The sequence below is a fragment of the Ochotona curzoniae genome, unplaced genomic scaffold (genome assembly GCF_017591425.1).
Source record: "Ochotona curzoniae isolate NIBS_2020 unplaced genomic scaffold, NIBS_Ocur_1.0 contig_2210, whole genome shotgun sequence".
Lineage (NCBI taxonomy): Eukaryota > Metazoa > Chordata > Mammalia > Lagomorpha > Ochotonidae > Ochotona > Ochotona curzoniae.
Window position 1 is genome coordinate 53,258,783 of NW_024465369.1, and position 18,607 is coordinate 53,277,389.

At 41.1% G+C, this 18,607-nt stretch overlaps 1 protein-coding gene and 2 pseudogenes across 1 annotated transcript in view; all 3 read right to left on the reverse strand.

Annotated features, from left to right (window-relative positions):
* The window catches only part of RFTN2 (raftlin family member 2), a 66,591-nt gene extending 54,293 nt beyond the window's left edge, over window positions 1-12,298 (reverse strand). Inside the window, exons 1-2 of the mRNA XM_040971936.1 lie at window positions 12,192-12,298; window positions 9,646-9,807 (exon numbers count right to left, since the gene is read on the reverse strand). Of these exons, the coding sequence (XP_040827870.1) occupies window positions 9,646-9,784 (139 nt within the window). The 5' untranslated portion in view covers window positions 9,785-9,807; window positions 12,192-12,298. The remainder of the gene's footprint in view (window positions 1-9,645; window positions 9,808-12,191) is intronic.
* Window positions 2,113-2,393, reverse strand: LOC121150798 (annotated as a pseudogene).
* Window positions 12,299-13,812: 1,514 nt separating the features above from the next.
* Window positions 13,813-15,156, reverse strand: LOC121150947 (annotated as a pseudogene).
* Window positions 15,157-18,607: the final 3,451 nt, after the last annotated feature.

Below are 18,607 nucleotides of genomic sequence, written 5' to 3' on the forward strand. Positions count from 1 at the left end.
TTAAGAAAAGCTAATGAAATAGAAATGGTAATTGCCTGATTTGATCAGTTTATGCTACATATATATGTTGAAATATTACATTGCGCTCCACCAAAGTGTACAAGTATTGCATCTTAATCACATGTTGAAAAGTTAATGGGAAGTGCAATCAAGTTTATTTTGGATTAAAAATATGTATTCACACATAGTTTTCTTGTACTGTACATATACATGAACTTTTGAATACCCTTTGTGTAGTGCATTATAGGAGAGAGAGACATGAAAGACCAAATTATGATTATTTTAAACTACTGCAGCTCTTTCACATGCCACATCCCACTTGCTCTGTTTTACTCATGGATTTCAGACGGAGCACAGAAGTTTCTTGCTGCTGGGCCCTTGAGCACTTTGTCTTTCAGCCTTGTTTGCCTTATCCTCACTCACTTCTTGGTCTTTCAACATTTTTTGGGGGGGATTTATATAGAAATATAACATATCAACAACAACAAGAAGACACAAACTGTATTTAGAACTCCCAACATTTGGATAAGCATTGTGCCTTCCTCATGGCCAGCCTTGAAGAGGCCTCATGTTTCTCCAGCTCGTCTCAATCCACTTCCTTCTTCTTTGAATTTATTTGACTTTAACGCATACCAATGCTTCACTCTTCTTTTTAGGTCACTACTCAAGAATTCAGCTATAAATGTACTTTTATGTGCTTACATTGTGTTTGCAAGATTCATCTTGCATAGCTTGGGTAATTGTAGCTCTTCCATTTTCATTGCATCTAGTAACATTTGGCAACTTATGGCCTGTTTTGCTCTGTACTGTCTATTTCTGCTATAGGGGCACAGTTGCATAGTCATGGTTGTGATTACAAGGCTTGGGGCCAATGCAATGGCTCAGTCAGTTAACCCTCTGCCTGCAAGCGCCAGCATTATATGGGTGCCAGTTCCTGCCTGCTTTGCTTCCCACCCAGCTCCCCGCCCAGGGTCTGGGAAAATAGTGAAGGATGGTCCAAGTTCTTGGGACCCTGCATCTGTGTGGGAGACCAAGAAGAAACTTATGACTTCCAGCTGTATACTTTGGATCCATCTCCCTGTTTACGGCCTGTGAAAGTATCTGATAATGGTTCAAGCCCTCTGGCCCCTGCATCCATGCTGGAGACCTGGAAGAGCTTTCTGGCTCCTGGCTTCATACATACTCAGCCCAGAGCCGCTGTGGTCATTTGGAGAGTGAACCAGTGAATGAATGAGCCTTTCTCTCTGTCTCTCCTCTCTGTACATTTGCCTTTCAAATAAAAAAAAATACTAAAAAAAAAAAAAGTCTGTGGACATCTGCATGTGTCTCATGATGCACACATGCACACAATTGTGCTAAATATTCAGCTAAGTATATAATATCAGCCATTTTTCCCCACAAAAATGGTTATAACAACTTAGCAGTGTCTGATATTGTAATGTTTTTAAACTTTTGCCACTTGAGATGATTTGAACAGTTTCATGTGTATGTTGGTCACTTGGATTTCCTGTTTTGTGATCTCCTTGCTTAGATCACTTGTCCATGTTCCCATTAGATTGTATCTTTCCTATTCATCTGTAGTTGTATTTTGTATATTCAGGTACAATTTTTTTTTTAAGATTTATTTATTTTTATTGGAAAGTCAGATATACAGAGAGGAGGAGAGACAGAGAGAAAGATCTTCCATCCGGTGATTCATTCCCCAAGTAACTGAATGGCTGGAACAGCACCGATTTGAAGCCAGGAGCCAGGAACTTCCTGCAGGTCTCCTGCATGGGTACAGGGTTCCAAGGCTTTGAGCCATCCTCGACTGCATTCCCAGGCCACAAGCAGGGAGCTGGATGGGAAGTGGAGCTGCCAGGATTAGAACCAGCGCCCATATGGTGTGTTCAAGGCAATGACTTTAGTTGCTAGGCCACTGTGCTGGGCCCAAAATCTTTTTTTTTTTTTTTTTTAAATCACACTCATTTTTTTTACATCTCAAATGAAAGAGTATACCTTCTAAGGAGATTTTCTGGATCTGTATCTCAGTAGTCCAGGTGCAGTTGTTTTTTTTTTTTTTTTGCAGGGGTTGTGGGGTTTCTGCGAGGCTGGGGAGGGCAACAGGATGAGCTACGTGTCCTGCTGCTGGAGGAAGGGTTTGGGGATGGCCTGCAGGCAGTCCTGTGGACAGATGACCACCACTGTCAGCTTATATTGCTTATCCAGATCTCGCAGGTGCTTGATGGTGCTGTCTAGCATGAGGTTCTGCAGCAGGTAGAAGTCTTCACAATCCCACTGGCTTCGCAGTCTTCCTGGAGCTTCACCCGGATGGTCTTATTATTGATGTATTTGCACAAGTCAAAGATACCCTCCTTCTGCTCCTCCTTGTCCGCCACCTTCCTGCCCTGCATTGCAGTGTGCTTGGAGAGGCTTTTCTTTGTGCATCTATGATCCTTGTTATACTATCACAACCTGGCTCACAACAGAGACAGCACAGATTGCTCTGTATGCTTGCTTCCCAGTTTCTTTCAGTAGGACAGTCACTGGGCTGCAGGGTCATCAAAAGCCAGGACTAAGCTTTATTAGTTATTATTGGTAAAGATTTCTTTATTGACTTTTTTGTGTGTATGTGTGAGTTACAGAGAAGAGAAGGACAGATAAAGACTGAGAAACCTCTTCCACTCACTGGTTCACTCCCCAGATGGTGCTAGACTCAGAGCTGATCAGATCCAGAAGCTTCTTTTCCGGATCTTCCACACAGGTGCAGTGTCCAAAGACTTGAACCATCCTCTGCTGCTAGGCCATCAGCAGGGAGCTGGGTCAGAAGTGGAGCAGCTGGGACTTGAAATGGTCTCCATATGGGATACCAGCACCACAAGCAAAGGATTAGCCTACTATGACATAGTGCTGACTCCTAGACTTCATATTGTATCCTGGCTCTTAGCTTGGGAGCTCAGTAACTATGCCTTCAGAAAAACAGATATCCACCAAGATACAAGAAACATAGAAAAAAAAACAACATAAAGTAGATAGCTGATGGAAATGTATTTCTGTTACCTTCCAATGTCAAAAAGTTTGAAAGTGGGTCAATTGCATGCTATTATTAGAGATTCCATTCTCTGTTTCCACACAGAATGGACCATTTCCCACAACAGTCTGGATTTGTGTGGTTTTATTATTTTCTTAATCAAAATGTCTCACCATTTCAAACACAGTAAAACTCACATCTTATTACGACAGGTGCACAGATGCTTGTGTAGCTTTTGTCACTTTTAATAATTTTTTTTTTATTATGTAGTTTGTTACTTTTGGAAAAGTTTGTAATTGCTTAGGGAAATGTCCAATAACTTATTAGACTGAGATAGACAAAATTCATCAGAACCCACAAATTTAATCTCCTTAAAAACTTCAGTTCTGATTATTAATCTTTTGTTGATTTTTTGGTATTTTTTTCAACAGTGTTCCATCTTTCTTCTTCAGCATCTACAATTGACAATTTTCTGCTGTTTGAAATACTGCCCTTCCCTGCATTTTGCTGTATGTTTTCAGTCCCTTCATTTTTGAACTGTCTTTATTACAGTTATAAACTACAGCTCAGCCTGTGTCACCTGTATTCTGCCCATATACTTTTCAGTTTTTTCCTTTAAAATTTTTTTTAATGTTGTTTCCATAGTTGAGAAGGATATACTGCCTCTCTTACAGAGCTTACTACTGATATTCCTCCTGGAAATCGCCACCTCCAGGTGTCCATCTGCCCGTATGTTCCATTTCCAGTGTCACCCATGCAGAATGCTCGCAACGGGACTGCCCGTGGGCCAGGCAGCAGCTGCCCCTCCTTCCATAAGAGGTGTCATCATCTCCGCTGTAAGTGAGACTCGGAATGAGGAAGTCAGCCTGCAGCCCTCATTCCTTTGGCCCTTCACACTCAGCCCATCACAGGCTAAGTTCCTCCTGAACAGCATCTGTAACGTCTGTCTCTCGCATTCCACCCTGATTCCTGCCCCTCACCTGCATCAGTCAGCACCACCACAGGCAGTCTTCAATCTGGTTTCCTGACTCCTCTTTTGCCATTGTAATCCTACATCGATCTTTTCCAAATGCTTCTCTGTTCCTATCAACTATGTCAAAAAGCCTTTATAGTTAGTTCTTTATTCTCCATGAATTGAGTTTTAACTTCTTTGCTAAGTCAGAACCTTATATGCTCCATTTTGATTCAAATTTATTTTTTATTTCTCCCCTAGAAAACCTTCATGTAACAGTTCTGTTCACCAGTCCTTAAACATGCCTCAGCTTGGAGACACAGAGAGAAAGATCTTCCTTTCGCTGGTTCGCTCCCCAAGTGGCTGCAATGGCCAGAGCTGAGCAAATCCGAAGCCAGGAGCCAGGAGCTTCTTCCACAGAGGTTCAGGTTCCTAAGGGCTTGGGCCGTCCTCTGCTGTTTTCCCAGGCCACAAGCAGGGAGATGGGTGGCAAATAGAACAGCCGGGACATGAACCGGCACCCATATGGGATCCTGGTGCTTGCAAGGTGAGAATTTAGCCATTAGGTCATTGCGCTAGGCCCCATGGCTGAATTTTTGATCTTTTTTTTTTTTTTTTTTATATATCTAAGGCCTATTTTGTCTTCAAGGGTTAACTAAAGTTCTAGCTCAAGTTCTAACCGATGCTGAACAAAATTGATTTCTTTGTTTCCTGACACTTCTTATTGCACATCATTACCTCATATTGTAATTTTTTTAATGTCTTTGTCCTTCAACCAAAGGCACTGGCACTGCCCATGTGCTGAACACTGCCTGATATGGAATGCACAAAGGGGCATCTACTCAGGTTGACTAAACAGAATGTAAGGTACCGGAGGACAGAACCTTGTTTCTCTCTTATTTCTCTTCAATTTCCAGTGCTTACCAGTATTTTCCACAGGAAATATGTGTAATGTTTATTTACTGCTATTAGTGGTAGTGCTGAAAGACAAATTAATTTCTTGTCCTAAAAATAAAGAAGCAAACTGAAGACTTGCAAAATTTACTCACCATATTTTGCAAAATTTTACTGGTAATTTAAATAAGGAAGCTATTACTGCTCCTCCTCTTGTTAGTGTTTTGTTTTTAAAATGTCATAGGAAGGCATTTTACCAGTAAAGCTATTAATACTTTAAACCCTTAAGGCTATTATTTAGATTGTTTCTGGGATTGTACAAGGAAGTAAATTAACCCTTTGAGTCATTTGTAGAATTAACAATGTTGAGAGAGAGAGAAACAGAGCAATGAGTGAACTTTCCCCTAAGTGCTGGGTCACTCTCCACATATCTAGATAGTCAGGATCTGATAAGGCAGAAGGTGGGAGCCAGTCACTCAATCCCATTTTCCTACCTGGGTGACAGGGACCCAAGTATTTGAGCCTTCCTTTGCTACTTCCCAAGGTGCACATTAGCAGGAAGCTAGAGTTGGGAACAGAGCTGGTACTTGAACCCAGGATGCTGAAATAAGGCGCAGGTATAACAAGTAGCGTATTAGCCACTAGGCCAAGTAGCTACCCCTTAATTTAACTTTTCATTAGGAAATTCTAATAATAACACACTGCCACACAAGTATCACACACTCTCATAAACACGTGGACATACTGTCAGAATCATGTAAGTTCCTAAAAAATTAAAAATAGAACTATCTTAATGATTCATCGACCCACTACTGGGTGTATGTGTCCAAAGGAAATGAAATCAGTCTATTGAGGAGACATCTGTATTCCCACGTTTATAGCAGCACAATTCACAATGGCTCAGAAATAAAAACAACCCACGTTTCTATTTAAAGAAAATGTATGAAATTTTATGTAAAATTAAAAAAAAATTTATTTATATGCTTATATACACATACAATGGAATACTATCCAACCCTACACAGTGTGATGTCCTGTTCTTTGTTGTGACAACGTGGATAGAACTGGAGGTCATTATGTTGATTATGCTTAGTAAAAATGGCAAAGAAAGACAAATATTGCCTGACCTCAGTCGTACTTGGAATTTAGAAAATTTATTTCATAGCAGTTTGGAGGAAAATAGTCCTGACAAGAGGCTGGGGAGGGTAGGGAGGAGAGAGGGACAGGTGTGGATGGCTACTAAGTCATAAATGGGAGGGAAGATCTGAGGTTCTGTTGCACAGCAGAGCAACTAGAGATAACAATGTATGTTCCAAAAACAAAAAGCAAAAGTCAAAAATATCAATTTTGATAGATTTTACCACAAAGAATAAAAAAAAAATGGTTATCCTGACTTGAACATATACAATATATACATGTATAAAGACATCACAAAGCCCTTTATAGAAGAAGCCAAAAAAGGAGATCTATGAAGTCACTCTTGCAAAAATGCATCATTTTGTGGCTTGGATAAGAAAAATGCAAATGAGTCCTTAAAGTGAGCATATTGCTTATCAACAATTAGTTAGCATATGCCAGAAGGGAAATGCAGGCATGATTTTAATGTCCCCAGCCAGTTGGTTAGCATGTTTCTTTCAGGAGTTAGGGCGAAAGGAGGGACGAGACTCACGGTACCCCCAGTTATGGAGACAAGGGTTGTTCCCACCAATAGGCTAAGGACGGTTGCTCTCCATGCAGTTTGTTTTCCATTCTCACCTCTGAGCCAAAGTAAGTCTAGGAGGAAGCCTCATCAGCAACCCATTCCACAGATGAGCAAACTGAGACAAAGTCTGTCAAGTGGCCACAGTCAGTGACACAGCCTGGGTTCACACCTCAGATCCTAGTACAGACTCCACAGCTTAATGCTTAACCCTCCTGTGAAGACATGATGAACAGTGGGGTAGTGGAAGGGACAGGGCTGGGGCTTGTGGAGAGAGGAGTGAAGGAGAGATGGGCAAGTGTAAGCTGCTTTGTGTTCTGCCTGTACATGAAGGAAGCGGTAGAGAGTAGGTGACAAGTGAGCTTATTTGTAATAAGGAGGATAACTCTGCATTGAGATAAAAAAATAAAGTAACATTGCATTCTCCCCAAATAAGTATGGTACCCTGGAGATTTCACGTCACCTTATTTGAAAGGTACTTGTAAAATTGTGAGGCAGGGTTGGTAGAGATAGAGAGACTTAATGGAAGTAACTACAGTCACCATGGCGCACTGGGGCACTGCAAAGTGTCTGCTCCTACTGCCTACTTCTGTCGGTACCTTACTGTCTGTCCCATGGCCTCTGTTTGGAGGCGAACAAAGGGCAGTCAAATCAGAGACAGCCTTCATGAGCACACACAGCTGCCACCACCTCGTTTGTTCCCCCCAAGGCTGCTCATTCCATGGTGGCCTCTGAGACACAGGAGCTGCCACTGCTCAACGCTGCTTCCAATAATCCCAGGACACAATCACCAGGGCCAAACAGAAGCTGCCCTGGGTCACTCCCTCTCCCCCCGAGCATGCTGCAGTGACAGGTGGAGGTCAAAGAGAAGAGGGTGGCATGTGCCACTAGGATGACACTGAGGTTTGGTTTCTGAAGCGAAGGAAAAGACACAACCAAAACTGGAAACCAAGGCCAGTAGAACCGGAGGGAGATGAGGCCTGGGATTAGGTGGTGCTGGTGCCAAATTGGACCTAGGTGACCTGGGTGCCTAGGTATGAATTAGCATTCACAGTTCTGCCTTCAAGTGACACTGCTCTGTCAATTGCAGTGCTCTGTCACTCCCTCCAAAAACCTAGCCTGGATGGTAAGAGATTCTAGTGGTCTCTTAGAAGAAATGGCTAAAACCAAAGTGACTTTTTGAATAAAGTTGTAAATGTTCCTGATTCAAGAGTGATTGCAACTGCTGGATCTTTTGAGGATGTTAACACTGTGCGAAGGAACTGAATGAGAAACACCTTTCAGGTTGCTGTGTGTTCCATCATCCTATGGGAGATTGTGAGCTTATTTTAACGAGCAGAACAAAATGGCTCTGGCTTACATTTTTAAGACTATTTCTAGACAAGGTTTCCAGTTAAGGAATGCAAGTGTTCAGGTCCTGTGGAATCATAAAAACTAGTCTTCAAAAACTGATGAGGAGGGCCCGGCATGGTAGCATAGTAGCTAAAGTCCTCACCTTGAATGCAACAGGATCCCATATGGGTGCTGGTTTTGATCCCAGCAGTCATGCTTCCCATTCAGCTCCCTGCCTGTGGCCTGGGAAAGCAGTCATGGACGGCCCAAAGCCTTTGGCTCTTGCACCCATGTGGGAGACCTGCAGGAAGTTCCTGGTTCCTGGCTTCGGATTGATGCAGCTCTTGCAGCCGCTTGGGGAGTGAATCATTGGATGGAAGATCTTCCTCTCTGTCCTCTACTCTGTATATCTGATTTCTGATAAAAACAAACGAACAAACACCCCCCCCTCCAAAAAAAAAACTGATGAGGAAGACTAGGGTAGTTAATGGAGTGAACAAGCATCATGTCATAAATGTTTTCTCAAGTGATTTTTAAGTACAGAAAACATTCATAATATTGGTTGCTCTCTGATCATCACCATTTTATTTACCCAGTTTTTGGATCCAGGAATTAAGAAGAAAAATAAGAATACTAATTTTTTCTTTTGGTAGCTCAATCCTTAACTAAAAATAGGAACGTGAGCATGATAGAAGCACAAGTAGAGATTTTTGTGTAAGACTCTGGAAGGGAGAATGTTTGCTGGCCAGCTCAATTTTTGACAAAGAAAAATGGGCTGCTCTTGCTTTTTGTACAAAGATGCACTGTTTCCAGAGAAACAAAAAAAAGGGGGGTGGAGAATTTCTGTTTAAAGTTGGAGAAAAAAACGAAGATTAATATCTAACATGATCATTCAGCATCAGTTTCTATGAACTGATTAAATATGTGACCTTTTAAAAAAAAATACAACTTAGTAACAAGGCGTTAAAATACTAAAATCTGGAAATCTTAACAGCAAGCTTTAAATTTCATGGATAATAACTTGTCATTAAAGATTACAGTTCTTTTTAAAACCTGCTTTGTCCGGGCAGTTGTGTTGTTCTCTAAAGTTTCCCAAAGAAACGAGGCAAAGTGTTTGTGAAATCAGGCTGCCTCCGCTCCCTTGCTGGAGCTGCCATCTGGACTTGTTTATTTGTGTTTCCAACTTTATGGAACAGAGCGTTTCTCTGTTAGGGACAAGGCACCAAGCAAAGGAAGTGTCTTACAGGAGGCCACCATTCACTCCCTTCTTCTTTTCAAACTTCAAGTTTGATCTGATCAATATGACCAAATGATTAGCTCACATAATCACAAAATGTAACACGGGCAGCAACCTCTGAATCGCCTGAACAAACACTCCTCCACAGTGTGATGCAAGCAGTATTCCTACAGGCTTCTTTCTCGTCCCTTTCACATCTTTTTCAAAGCACAAACTGTCAGCAAGGCTTTTATAGCTATTTGGTCTGGGAATCAAGCATATCTCATGGATCCTTCTACAAAAATAAGTATTCGACTTAAAAAAGAGAGAACTGTTCTCAAGCAGTTTTTCTAATTTTATACAGTACAGATGAAACATGTTACAAAAAAGGAAAATTCTTTCCAAATACAATTAAACAAAGCATGGCTAGACTGATCATATCTATGAAAAAAAGTTTAAACATTTGCAAATTGACACTTAAAAAAAATTACTGATCTCTTATCTTCGGCACACTTAACAAATAAAACAGAAACAAAAAGTACCTTGCAATGTAAGATCCAGCAATACATATTCGTAAGCCAATTCTGTCTTTGTTTCCACTTGTGGTCTCTTCAGAGTAGAAAATATTTTTCCAGGGCTGCTATCATCAGGATCTTCCAGCTTTCTAAGTCCGCACCCCATGGCAAAATCTGTAAGGAATTAAACTGCAGGAAAGGGGAGGTGAGGCAGCAAATTCTGTCCTTTAAGCTCCAAAAAGAAAGTTACAAACTTAACTGTTTTGATTTCGTTTCCAGCTAAATCACAAATACCCAAAAAGAAAACATTTGGGCACAAAGAAAGGAGCTGGAGACTTTTACTATCCATTTTTCTGTAAAGTCATTGAACCCATGATTACGGCTCTGAGAGGCTGGGCTTGGTTTTAGAGAAACACATGCAAGCTGCTACAACTTAGCGGAGAATTTCCATGCCACGTCAATTTCCAGCCAGCCCCCTACCAGAGTTCTGTGGCTCAGAGCACCAACAGAGCTTTGTCTGTCCCAGCTGGCCGGATAATAAAAGAGGTGTCCAAAACAGAAACAAAAATGCAAAAGTGCAGTTCGAAGGTAACGATTTGCCAGTAGAAGGTGTGTACAGACACAGACTACACAAATCTTTTTCTGTTTTCTTTCTTCCCTCTGTCCTGTGCCCAGTCTCCTTCCCCCGCTACTACTAAGAAAGCAAAAGCAGAGGCAGAGGCAGAGGGAGAAGGAGGTGCAGGAGAGGGGAGGAGGTTCGTGGCTAGTAGAGGGTGGGGGTCACCGTTGGGGGGGATGTGGAAATGGATTGTCAACATGGTTGGCAACAAAAATCACTTCCAGGAGGGAATTTGGCTTTATGAAGAAGCTGTTTTCTGGTGTCTAAAAGGAGAAAAATAAAGTTAAAGAAAAGGTGGTTTAATATTTAGGTAGTGTTTCTGAGGATTTATTGTCATACAACTTTTTTTTGGTAGACAAAATATGCTAATTAAAACTGTCAAGTGCAACAAATTTATACAAAATATTTTCATAAGAGGTTTTTATTTAATGGCAAAGGAGAGGCAGTTGTGTGAATAATTAATTTCCCCAACATCCTTAAAATAGTTTAAATTACTCTGCTAGTTAGAAGGCTTATAAAAACTGGCCTTGTTGTGATGGAACGAGTAAAGCCATTGCCCTTGGTGCCAGTGGGTCGCTGGTTCGTGTCCCATTGAAGAGAACTCATGAAACCTCAAAAGGGAGATGTATTAGTTTCTAGATCATTACTAGTTTTGGGCTCTTCCTTCTGATTGCCTGCACATGTCTTATTTTTCACAGGTGTTTTGTTTATTGAATTTATTTGAACAGAGGGAAGAAGGGAGCGATGGAGGGGAGAGTGTACCCCCATCTGCTGCTCTACTGCATAAATGCCTAAAACAGCTGGAGCTGGGTCAAGTCATAGTCTGGGGCTTCTCTGCAGGTGCTGAATGTCCAGTTACTTGGACCAGCACCTGCTGCTTCCCAAGGTGGGCAATAGCAAGAAGTTAGGGTCAGGCGCCTGAGCCAGGCATTGTGCCCAGATACCTTACGTAGAATGTGAGCATTCCAAGTGGAATTTTAACCACTAGGCAAAATGCCTGAACCTCCCAAGTTTTTTTTTTTTTTTCAGTTTTATTTATTTTTTATTTGAGAGGCAAATTTACAGAGAGGAAAGACAGAAAAAAATCTTTCATCAGCTGGTTCACTCCCCATCTGGTCACAATTGCAGAAGCTGAGCTGATCCAAAGCCAGGAGCCAGGAGCTTCTTCTGGGTCTCCCATGTGTGTAGGGTCCCAAGAACTTTTGCCATCCTTTGCTGCTTTCTCAGATCACAAGCAGGGAGGTAGATGGGAGGTAGAGCAGCCAGGACATGAACCGGTGACCATATGGGATGCTGATGCTTGCAGGTAGAAGGATAGCCAATTGAGCCATTGCATTGAAATCAGTAAATCTTTTTTTTTCCCCCTTAACAAAACTTGTTTGAAATAGGCAAGTACCATCAGTTTGCATCGTAGAGTGGAGTCTGCTTTAAAGAGGATGGTTTCAATTGAGGCAAGAGAAGAGGGAAATGCTACAAGGTTACTGTAACTGTCCAGTTGGGAGCTGACTACCTACTGAACAAATGTGGTGGTGCATCAGGAAGTCCCTAAAGAATTTCTTTCACCATTAGTAAAAGAAACTAAAGGTTCCTTAGGTTTACAATTAAGCAATCACGTAGACATTCTTATCCTCTAAAATTCCAACAGAATAAAATTTTATCTATACCTTAGTGATATTTCAAAACCACACTTTCATTTATTAATACGCAAATCTATGCTGTCTGAACAATGGTGGTCAGCTTGCCATATATTAGGGTATAACCATCCACACATTCAAGCAATTGGGCATATGAGATATTGGGAAAAATTCATTTGTACCATACATGTGCAGGGTTTTTCTTACTATTTCCTGGAAAGTGCTGTATAGCAGCTATTCACATGACATTTGCATAGTGTCAGGTGTTATACTTAACCTTTTGATGACTTCAAGTGCAGGGGAGGAGGTGCACGGGTTACCTGTAAGTGGTATCACATTGTATGCCTTGAGCATCTGTGGGCTTTGGTATCCTCATGAGTCCTGGAACCAATGTCTTGCTTCTACCTGGAGATGGCTATAGATGGATTTCACTGTATTAAACACAATGTTTAACAAGTAACATTGGTTATTTTCAAATTTTTACTGTGAAGATGTTTTGTAACGATCATCTTTCCTCCCCCTCCTTTGAATTATTTCCTGAATACTTAGATTCCACTTAGTAAATGGCCAAATAATTTGCATATGAGTAAATAAAAAAGCAGTAAGTACAGAAAATACATTCTAATGACAGAACAATCATTTGTATTACTTATATAAGCATGTGATTGACAATAAAGCTGTTTAAGGTACTAACCTCATATATTTATGGCTTATTGTTGTAATTACATATTTTGTCTTATATTTCTTTAATGACTATAAATTTGTTTTTAAAAAAAGATTCATTTGGGGCTGTAGGTTTGGCACAGCAGGTTAGGCCACCATCTGCACTGCTGGCATCCCATGTGAGTGATGGTCTGAGACTTGGCTGTTATACTTTTTTAAAGATTTATTTTTATTGGAAAGGCAGATTTCCAGAGAGAAGGAGAGACAGAGAAAGATCTTTCATCTGCTGGTTCACTCCCCAAGTGGCTGCAACTTACAGGTCTCCCATGCAGGTGCAGGGTCCTAAGGCTTTGGGCTGTGCTCAACTGCTTTCCCAAGCCACAAGCAGGTAGCTGGAAGGGAAGTGGAGCAGCTGGGACAGGAACCGGAGCGCACATAGGATCCCGGTGTGTGCAAGAGGAGGACTTTACCTGTGGGAAGTGCTCTGCTACCTGGTGGGGGTGGCCTAAAGTTTACTTCCCTGTGGCCTGAGGCACAGCTCCCAGGCCGACAAGTGGAGTGTGACCTCCACACGGCTAGAAGGTATGCATGGAATATGACCAGAAGATCAAGGGAGGCAGACAGGCCTTATAGCCAATGACTGTGTCTTCGATGGGGGCAATCTGCCTTCCCCTTTTTTCTCCTTTAAAAGCTGTAGTCTGGCATAATAAAGTAGACATTCCTCACCAGCTTGTCCCAGGTGGTTCTTGCAGCCAATGGACACCGTTTGCCTCACCCTCAGTGATCTTGGGGCCTGCTGACAGGCCTAAACTCTGAGATTTACCCACTAGGCTACTGTGCTGGTGCTCCACTTCTGACCCAGCTTCCTGCTAATGAGCCTTGCAAAGTAGCTGATGGGTCTGGCACAATAGCCTACTGGTCCATACTCACATATTTATGTTTCTTTTCTTTCTTTCTTTCTTTTTTTTCCTTTCTCACTAAACTTTAAGGGTCTCAGAATGATGTGACATATTTTTGGTCAAGTTGTTTCCACTAAAACGTACTGATTTTAAAAACTAATAACTTAAAACTGCCACACACAAAAAATAAATGGTCCACAAAACATTCTCCTTTCCTTATGAAGGGTTTACGATGCATTGTTATCATACCAGTCTTTTTTTTTTTTTTCATTAACCAGTCTTTTGCTGGTAAACTTAAATGGCTAAATCAGAGAAACAGTTCTGAGACCATTCTTCCACCATTGATTAAGACAGAGGTGGCAGGGTTTAGGAATAATATTCATTTAGCCTTCTGATATTTCTGGGCAGACTTGGTGACGTTGCTGGCTCCAGTAGCCTTCTTGCCCACTGCTTTGATGACACACACAGTAACTTTCTGTCTCATATTACGGACAGTGAAACGACCCAGAGGAGGATAGTCAGAGAAGCTTTCAACACATGTGAGCTTGCCAAGGACCATGACAATAATGGCAGCATCACCAGACTTCAGGAAGTTAGGGCCATCTTCCAGCTTCTTTCCAGAATGATGACTAATCTTATCCAGCACAGAGACATTCTCAGCACTGATTTGTCTTGGATGGTTTAGCAGATCACCTGAGCAGTAATGCTAGCTGCTTCCATTGGTGGGTCATTTTTGCTGTCACAAGTCCTGGTGCCACAACATCTTTGACTGACACGTTTTTGACATTGAAGCTCACGTTGTCACCAGAAAGAGCTTCACTCAAAAGCTTTGTGGTTCATTTCGATGGACTTGACTTCAGTGGTGACGCTGACAGGAGCAAAGGTTACCACCATGCTAGATTTCAGAACACCAGTCTCCCTTGGCCCACAGGCACGGTACCAATCCCACCACTCTTGTTGACATCCTGCAGGGGCAGACACAGAGGCTTGTCAGTTGGCCTAGTTGGTGGGAGCATGCAATCCAGGGCTTCCAGCAGTGTGATTTCACTGGCATTGTTGTGTTTGCGAGTGACTTTCCATCCCTTGAACCACGGCATGTTAGCACTTGGCTCCAGGATGTTGTCACTGTTCCAACCAAAGATTGGCACAAATGCTACTGTGCCAGGGTTGTAGCCAATTTTCTTAATGTAGGTGCTGAATTCCTTAACAATTTCCTCGTTTCTCTTCTACCTGTAGAGTAGTTCAGTGGAATCCATTTTGTTAACTTCAAGTATTAGTTATTTCACACCCAGGGTGTAAGCCAGAAGGGCACGGTCATGGTCTGCCCATTCTTGGAGATGCCAGCTTTGAATTCTCCAACCCCAGCAGCAACAATCAGGATGCACCATCAGCTTGAGATGTGCCAGTAATCATGTTTTTGATGAATCATGTTTACTATGTGTCCTGGGGCATCAATGCTAGTCACATAATACTTGCTGGTCTCAAATTTCCACGGGGAGATGTGGATGGTGATATCATGCTCACTCTTGGCTTTCAGTTTATCCAAGACCCAGCCTCGCTTGAAGGAGCCCTTTCCCATCTCAGCAGCCTCCTTCTCGAATTTCTCAATGGTTCTTTTGTTGATGCCACCACCCTTGTAGACCAAACGGCCAGTAGTGGTAGACTTGCCCGACTCAACATGTCCAATGATGGTGATGTTGATGTGGGTCTTCTCCTTTACCATATCGGCTTTGATTTAGTGCTGATTTTCATGGAAACTTTGTTCTGGTAGCAAGCCCACTGTGAAAAAATTTTATACACTTGCATTCAAAAATTTTCTGCTGCTCCATTTTGTCCTTATAAATAATTTATGTTTCTTCAATAGCATATTTCTCTTTTGGAACAAATCATATTTTCTGTCCCCCCATGCCAGGATTTTAAAACGCTAATACATTTTAGAGCAGATTTAGGTTTATAGCATAATTGAACAGCAAGTACAGAGGTTTCCTATATACTCCATGTTTCCTCACACACAAGCCTTGTCCATTAAAAAAACCCTCCCCAGAGCAGTGCATTGATTATATCTGACTAACCCATGCTGAACTGCCATCACCACCCAAAGCGCATAGCTGATGTTAGGGTTCACTGCAGGTGTTGTACATCCTTTAGGTTTTGACAAATGTATAACAATGTGTCACACAGGGTGGTTTCACTTATCCTCTGTGCCTTGCCTATTCATCCCTTCCTCATTTGTTACTTTGATCCATCTGGCAATTGTAACTTAGGTCTCTTCCACCTTTATTTTCAAGTGTTAACAACCAGTTATCTGCGTAGGGAAATTCTTACACCAATTATTTTTCACCAGGCTTGTCACATACTGGGTATTTAGAGTAATTAGGATCAATTTTTACAAAAATGTCTTCTAACATCACCACCTCTTTCTGTAATAGATTCCGTTTGTTAGTGGTAATTTCAAGGATAACTTTCAATTCTCTGTTGTCATTAGGGTTTCTTCAAGTGCAGATTTCTTAGGTGGTTACATACCATGGAAATAAATTCTCATTTCTCTCCTATGTTGCAATAGGGGCTCACTTTAGCCTTGAGTGAACTTATGAAAAGGTTCTCCATACTTGGTAGCAAACTATTTTGGTAATTAGTAGGCAAATTTGGAATACCTGAGTTCACCAAAGTGCTAGAGCATCTAAGACAAGATCACATATCAGCCAATATATTCCTCACAGAGGAAAGTTTTTGTGTAACAGTAATCTTTAAATCCAAACTATTTTATGTGGATGCTGCTCATAAGAGTAAGTTCAGCAATAATTCAAGTATTTCTTCTACTATTTATGCAAAGCACCATGAGGACACAAATATGGAAAGGCCGTATCTTATGATTCCTAGAATTTGCAAGCTAGTAGATCAACTTTGAGTTTTGACCATTTAATCTAGTTTCATAATATAGTTAAATTCCCGAAGAAGTTAGTGATTTTTTGAAAATATTACTTATTGAGAAAGCCTTTTTCTAATGGTTATCACATACTTAATAGTTACACAGACTCAAATTTCCATTTTCATTTTTTATTTGGTTCTATATTTTGGCTTGTCTGTGTCACACATTTTAAAAGTTTATGGCTTTATAGTTTTTCAAGGTATAGTAGTTACAATAATATTTTACAAAAACTTTATTGACTGTGCTTAATTATTTTTCTAGATCAGTAATTTTCTTTCTTTCTTTTTTTTTTTTTTTAAGATTTCATTCTTATTGCAAAGTCAGATATACAGAGAGGAGGAGAGACAGAGAGGAAGATCTTCTGTCCGATGATTCACTCCCGAAGTGACCCTGTCCTCAACTGCCTTCCCAGGCCACAAGCAGTGAGCCAGATGAGAAGCTGGACTGCTGGGATTAGAACCAGCACCCATATGGGATCCTGGTGCATTCAAGGTGAGAACTTTAGCAGCTAGGCCATCATACCGGGCCCAGTAGTTTTCTTCTTTTAAACATTTACTTTTTATTTTTATTTGAAAGTGAGAGTTACAGAGAGGAGGAGACAGAGTCTTCCATCCACTGGTTTATCCCTCCAATAGAAGCAACGGCCAGAGCTGGGCTGGTCTGAAGCTAGCAGCCAGGAGCTTCATCTGGGTCTGCCAGAGGATGCAGGGGCCTCAGCACTTGAGCCATCCTCAGCTGTTTGCCCAGGCCATAAGCACAGAGCTAGATGGGAAGTGGAGCAGCCAGGAGTCAAACTGGAGCCCTGAGATGAGTAGCTCTCAAACTATGCATAGCACAGCCTTTGGTTTTAGATAGGTACCAGTTTTAGAGAAGGCAGGGGATTTTGATCTGTGAGGCAGGCCAAAGAGACAGGGTTCTGGATACTGTTCCATGCTTTTTTCAAACACAGATGTTTAGCATTTACCAGTTTCATATACCAACAACAAACTACTTAAAAAACAATTTTCAGAGACCAACATCATTATACACTGCAGTTTCTACACAAAAATATTTTGTTGAAATACTGAAGCACTGATTCAGAAGTGGTGGAGGTGGCAGGAGGGAAGTAAGAATTTCTGGAGAACTGAGTCTCCCCTTAACCTGAATTTATATCCTATTTCTGGATGGGGCTGCACATACCAGCATTATCTGTCCTTCTCTTGCCCTCTTAAGCTGCTACATCAAACACAGCACATCAACTGAGTATCCAAAGGATGTTTGTTTGGCTTTTTGTATTCCCTGCAGAGAATTCACTTGGTTCATTTATCACCACAGGAGTCAATTTATCAGATGCCTCGTGTCTGTCTTCCCATATTATTGTGCATAATCAAAACATATATAACTATATGCAATAACAGAGCTGAATCTTAGTAACAAAATGACTGAATAAAAGGCAAATGAGGACAACATGTTTAAATGCAAGCAACATTAAGCAATATGTGACTTAGACCTGCTACTCCATATGTGGTAACATGAATGCATAAAATTCAGGACAGGGATTATTCGTAGAAGACAGGAGGACAAGGAGAAGACTAGCACACATTCCCGAATCACTGGTAATCTTCCAGATCGGTGATTCTTGAATTTTAGTGCATATCAGAATCACCTGGAGAACTTTTCATGAAAACCCAAACTGTTGGGTCCCACCCTAGGGCTTGATTCAGCAGGAGTGGCACTAGCTCTAGGAATACACATTTCTAACCAAGTTCCACTGCCTCTTATGCTGTTGGGAAAGCACTTACAGGTCTTGCATTGCGAGTTCACAGATATTCTGTTTCATTTTTATTAATGTAATGCTACTTAATCAAACATTACAATTTTATGCTGTTTTTCATAAGTGATCAAATGTAATGAAAGAAAATAGCCAAATTTTAAATTTTCTTCCCTTTTCAAAAAAAATTGTAGTAGCAAGATGCAGCCTACATATACAAGTATTATAAAAGATTCTCAAAAAATTTTTTGCTTGTATTTTATATAAATACAAAAATGTAATTATGCCCTTAATGACTTGAAAAAAGAAAATCCATCATTAGAATGAAAACATTGCAACTGCAAAGCAAAAGAGCAAAACTGTGAGTATATGAATTTGAAACCAATCTGGAGTCCTGAGGTCTAGTCTAAGGAGAGTCACAACTCCTTCCTAAAAGCAGGCAAAAAACCCACTGTTCTGGAAGAACATTCAGGTCAGTTTAAAATGAACTACGTT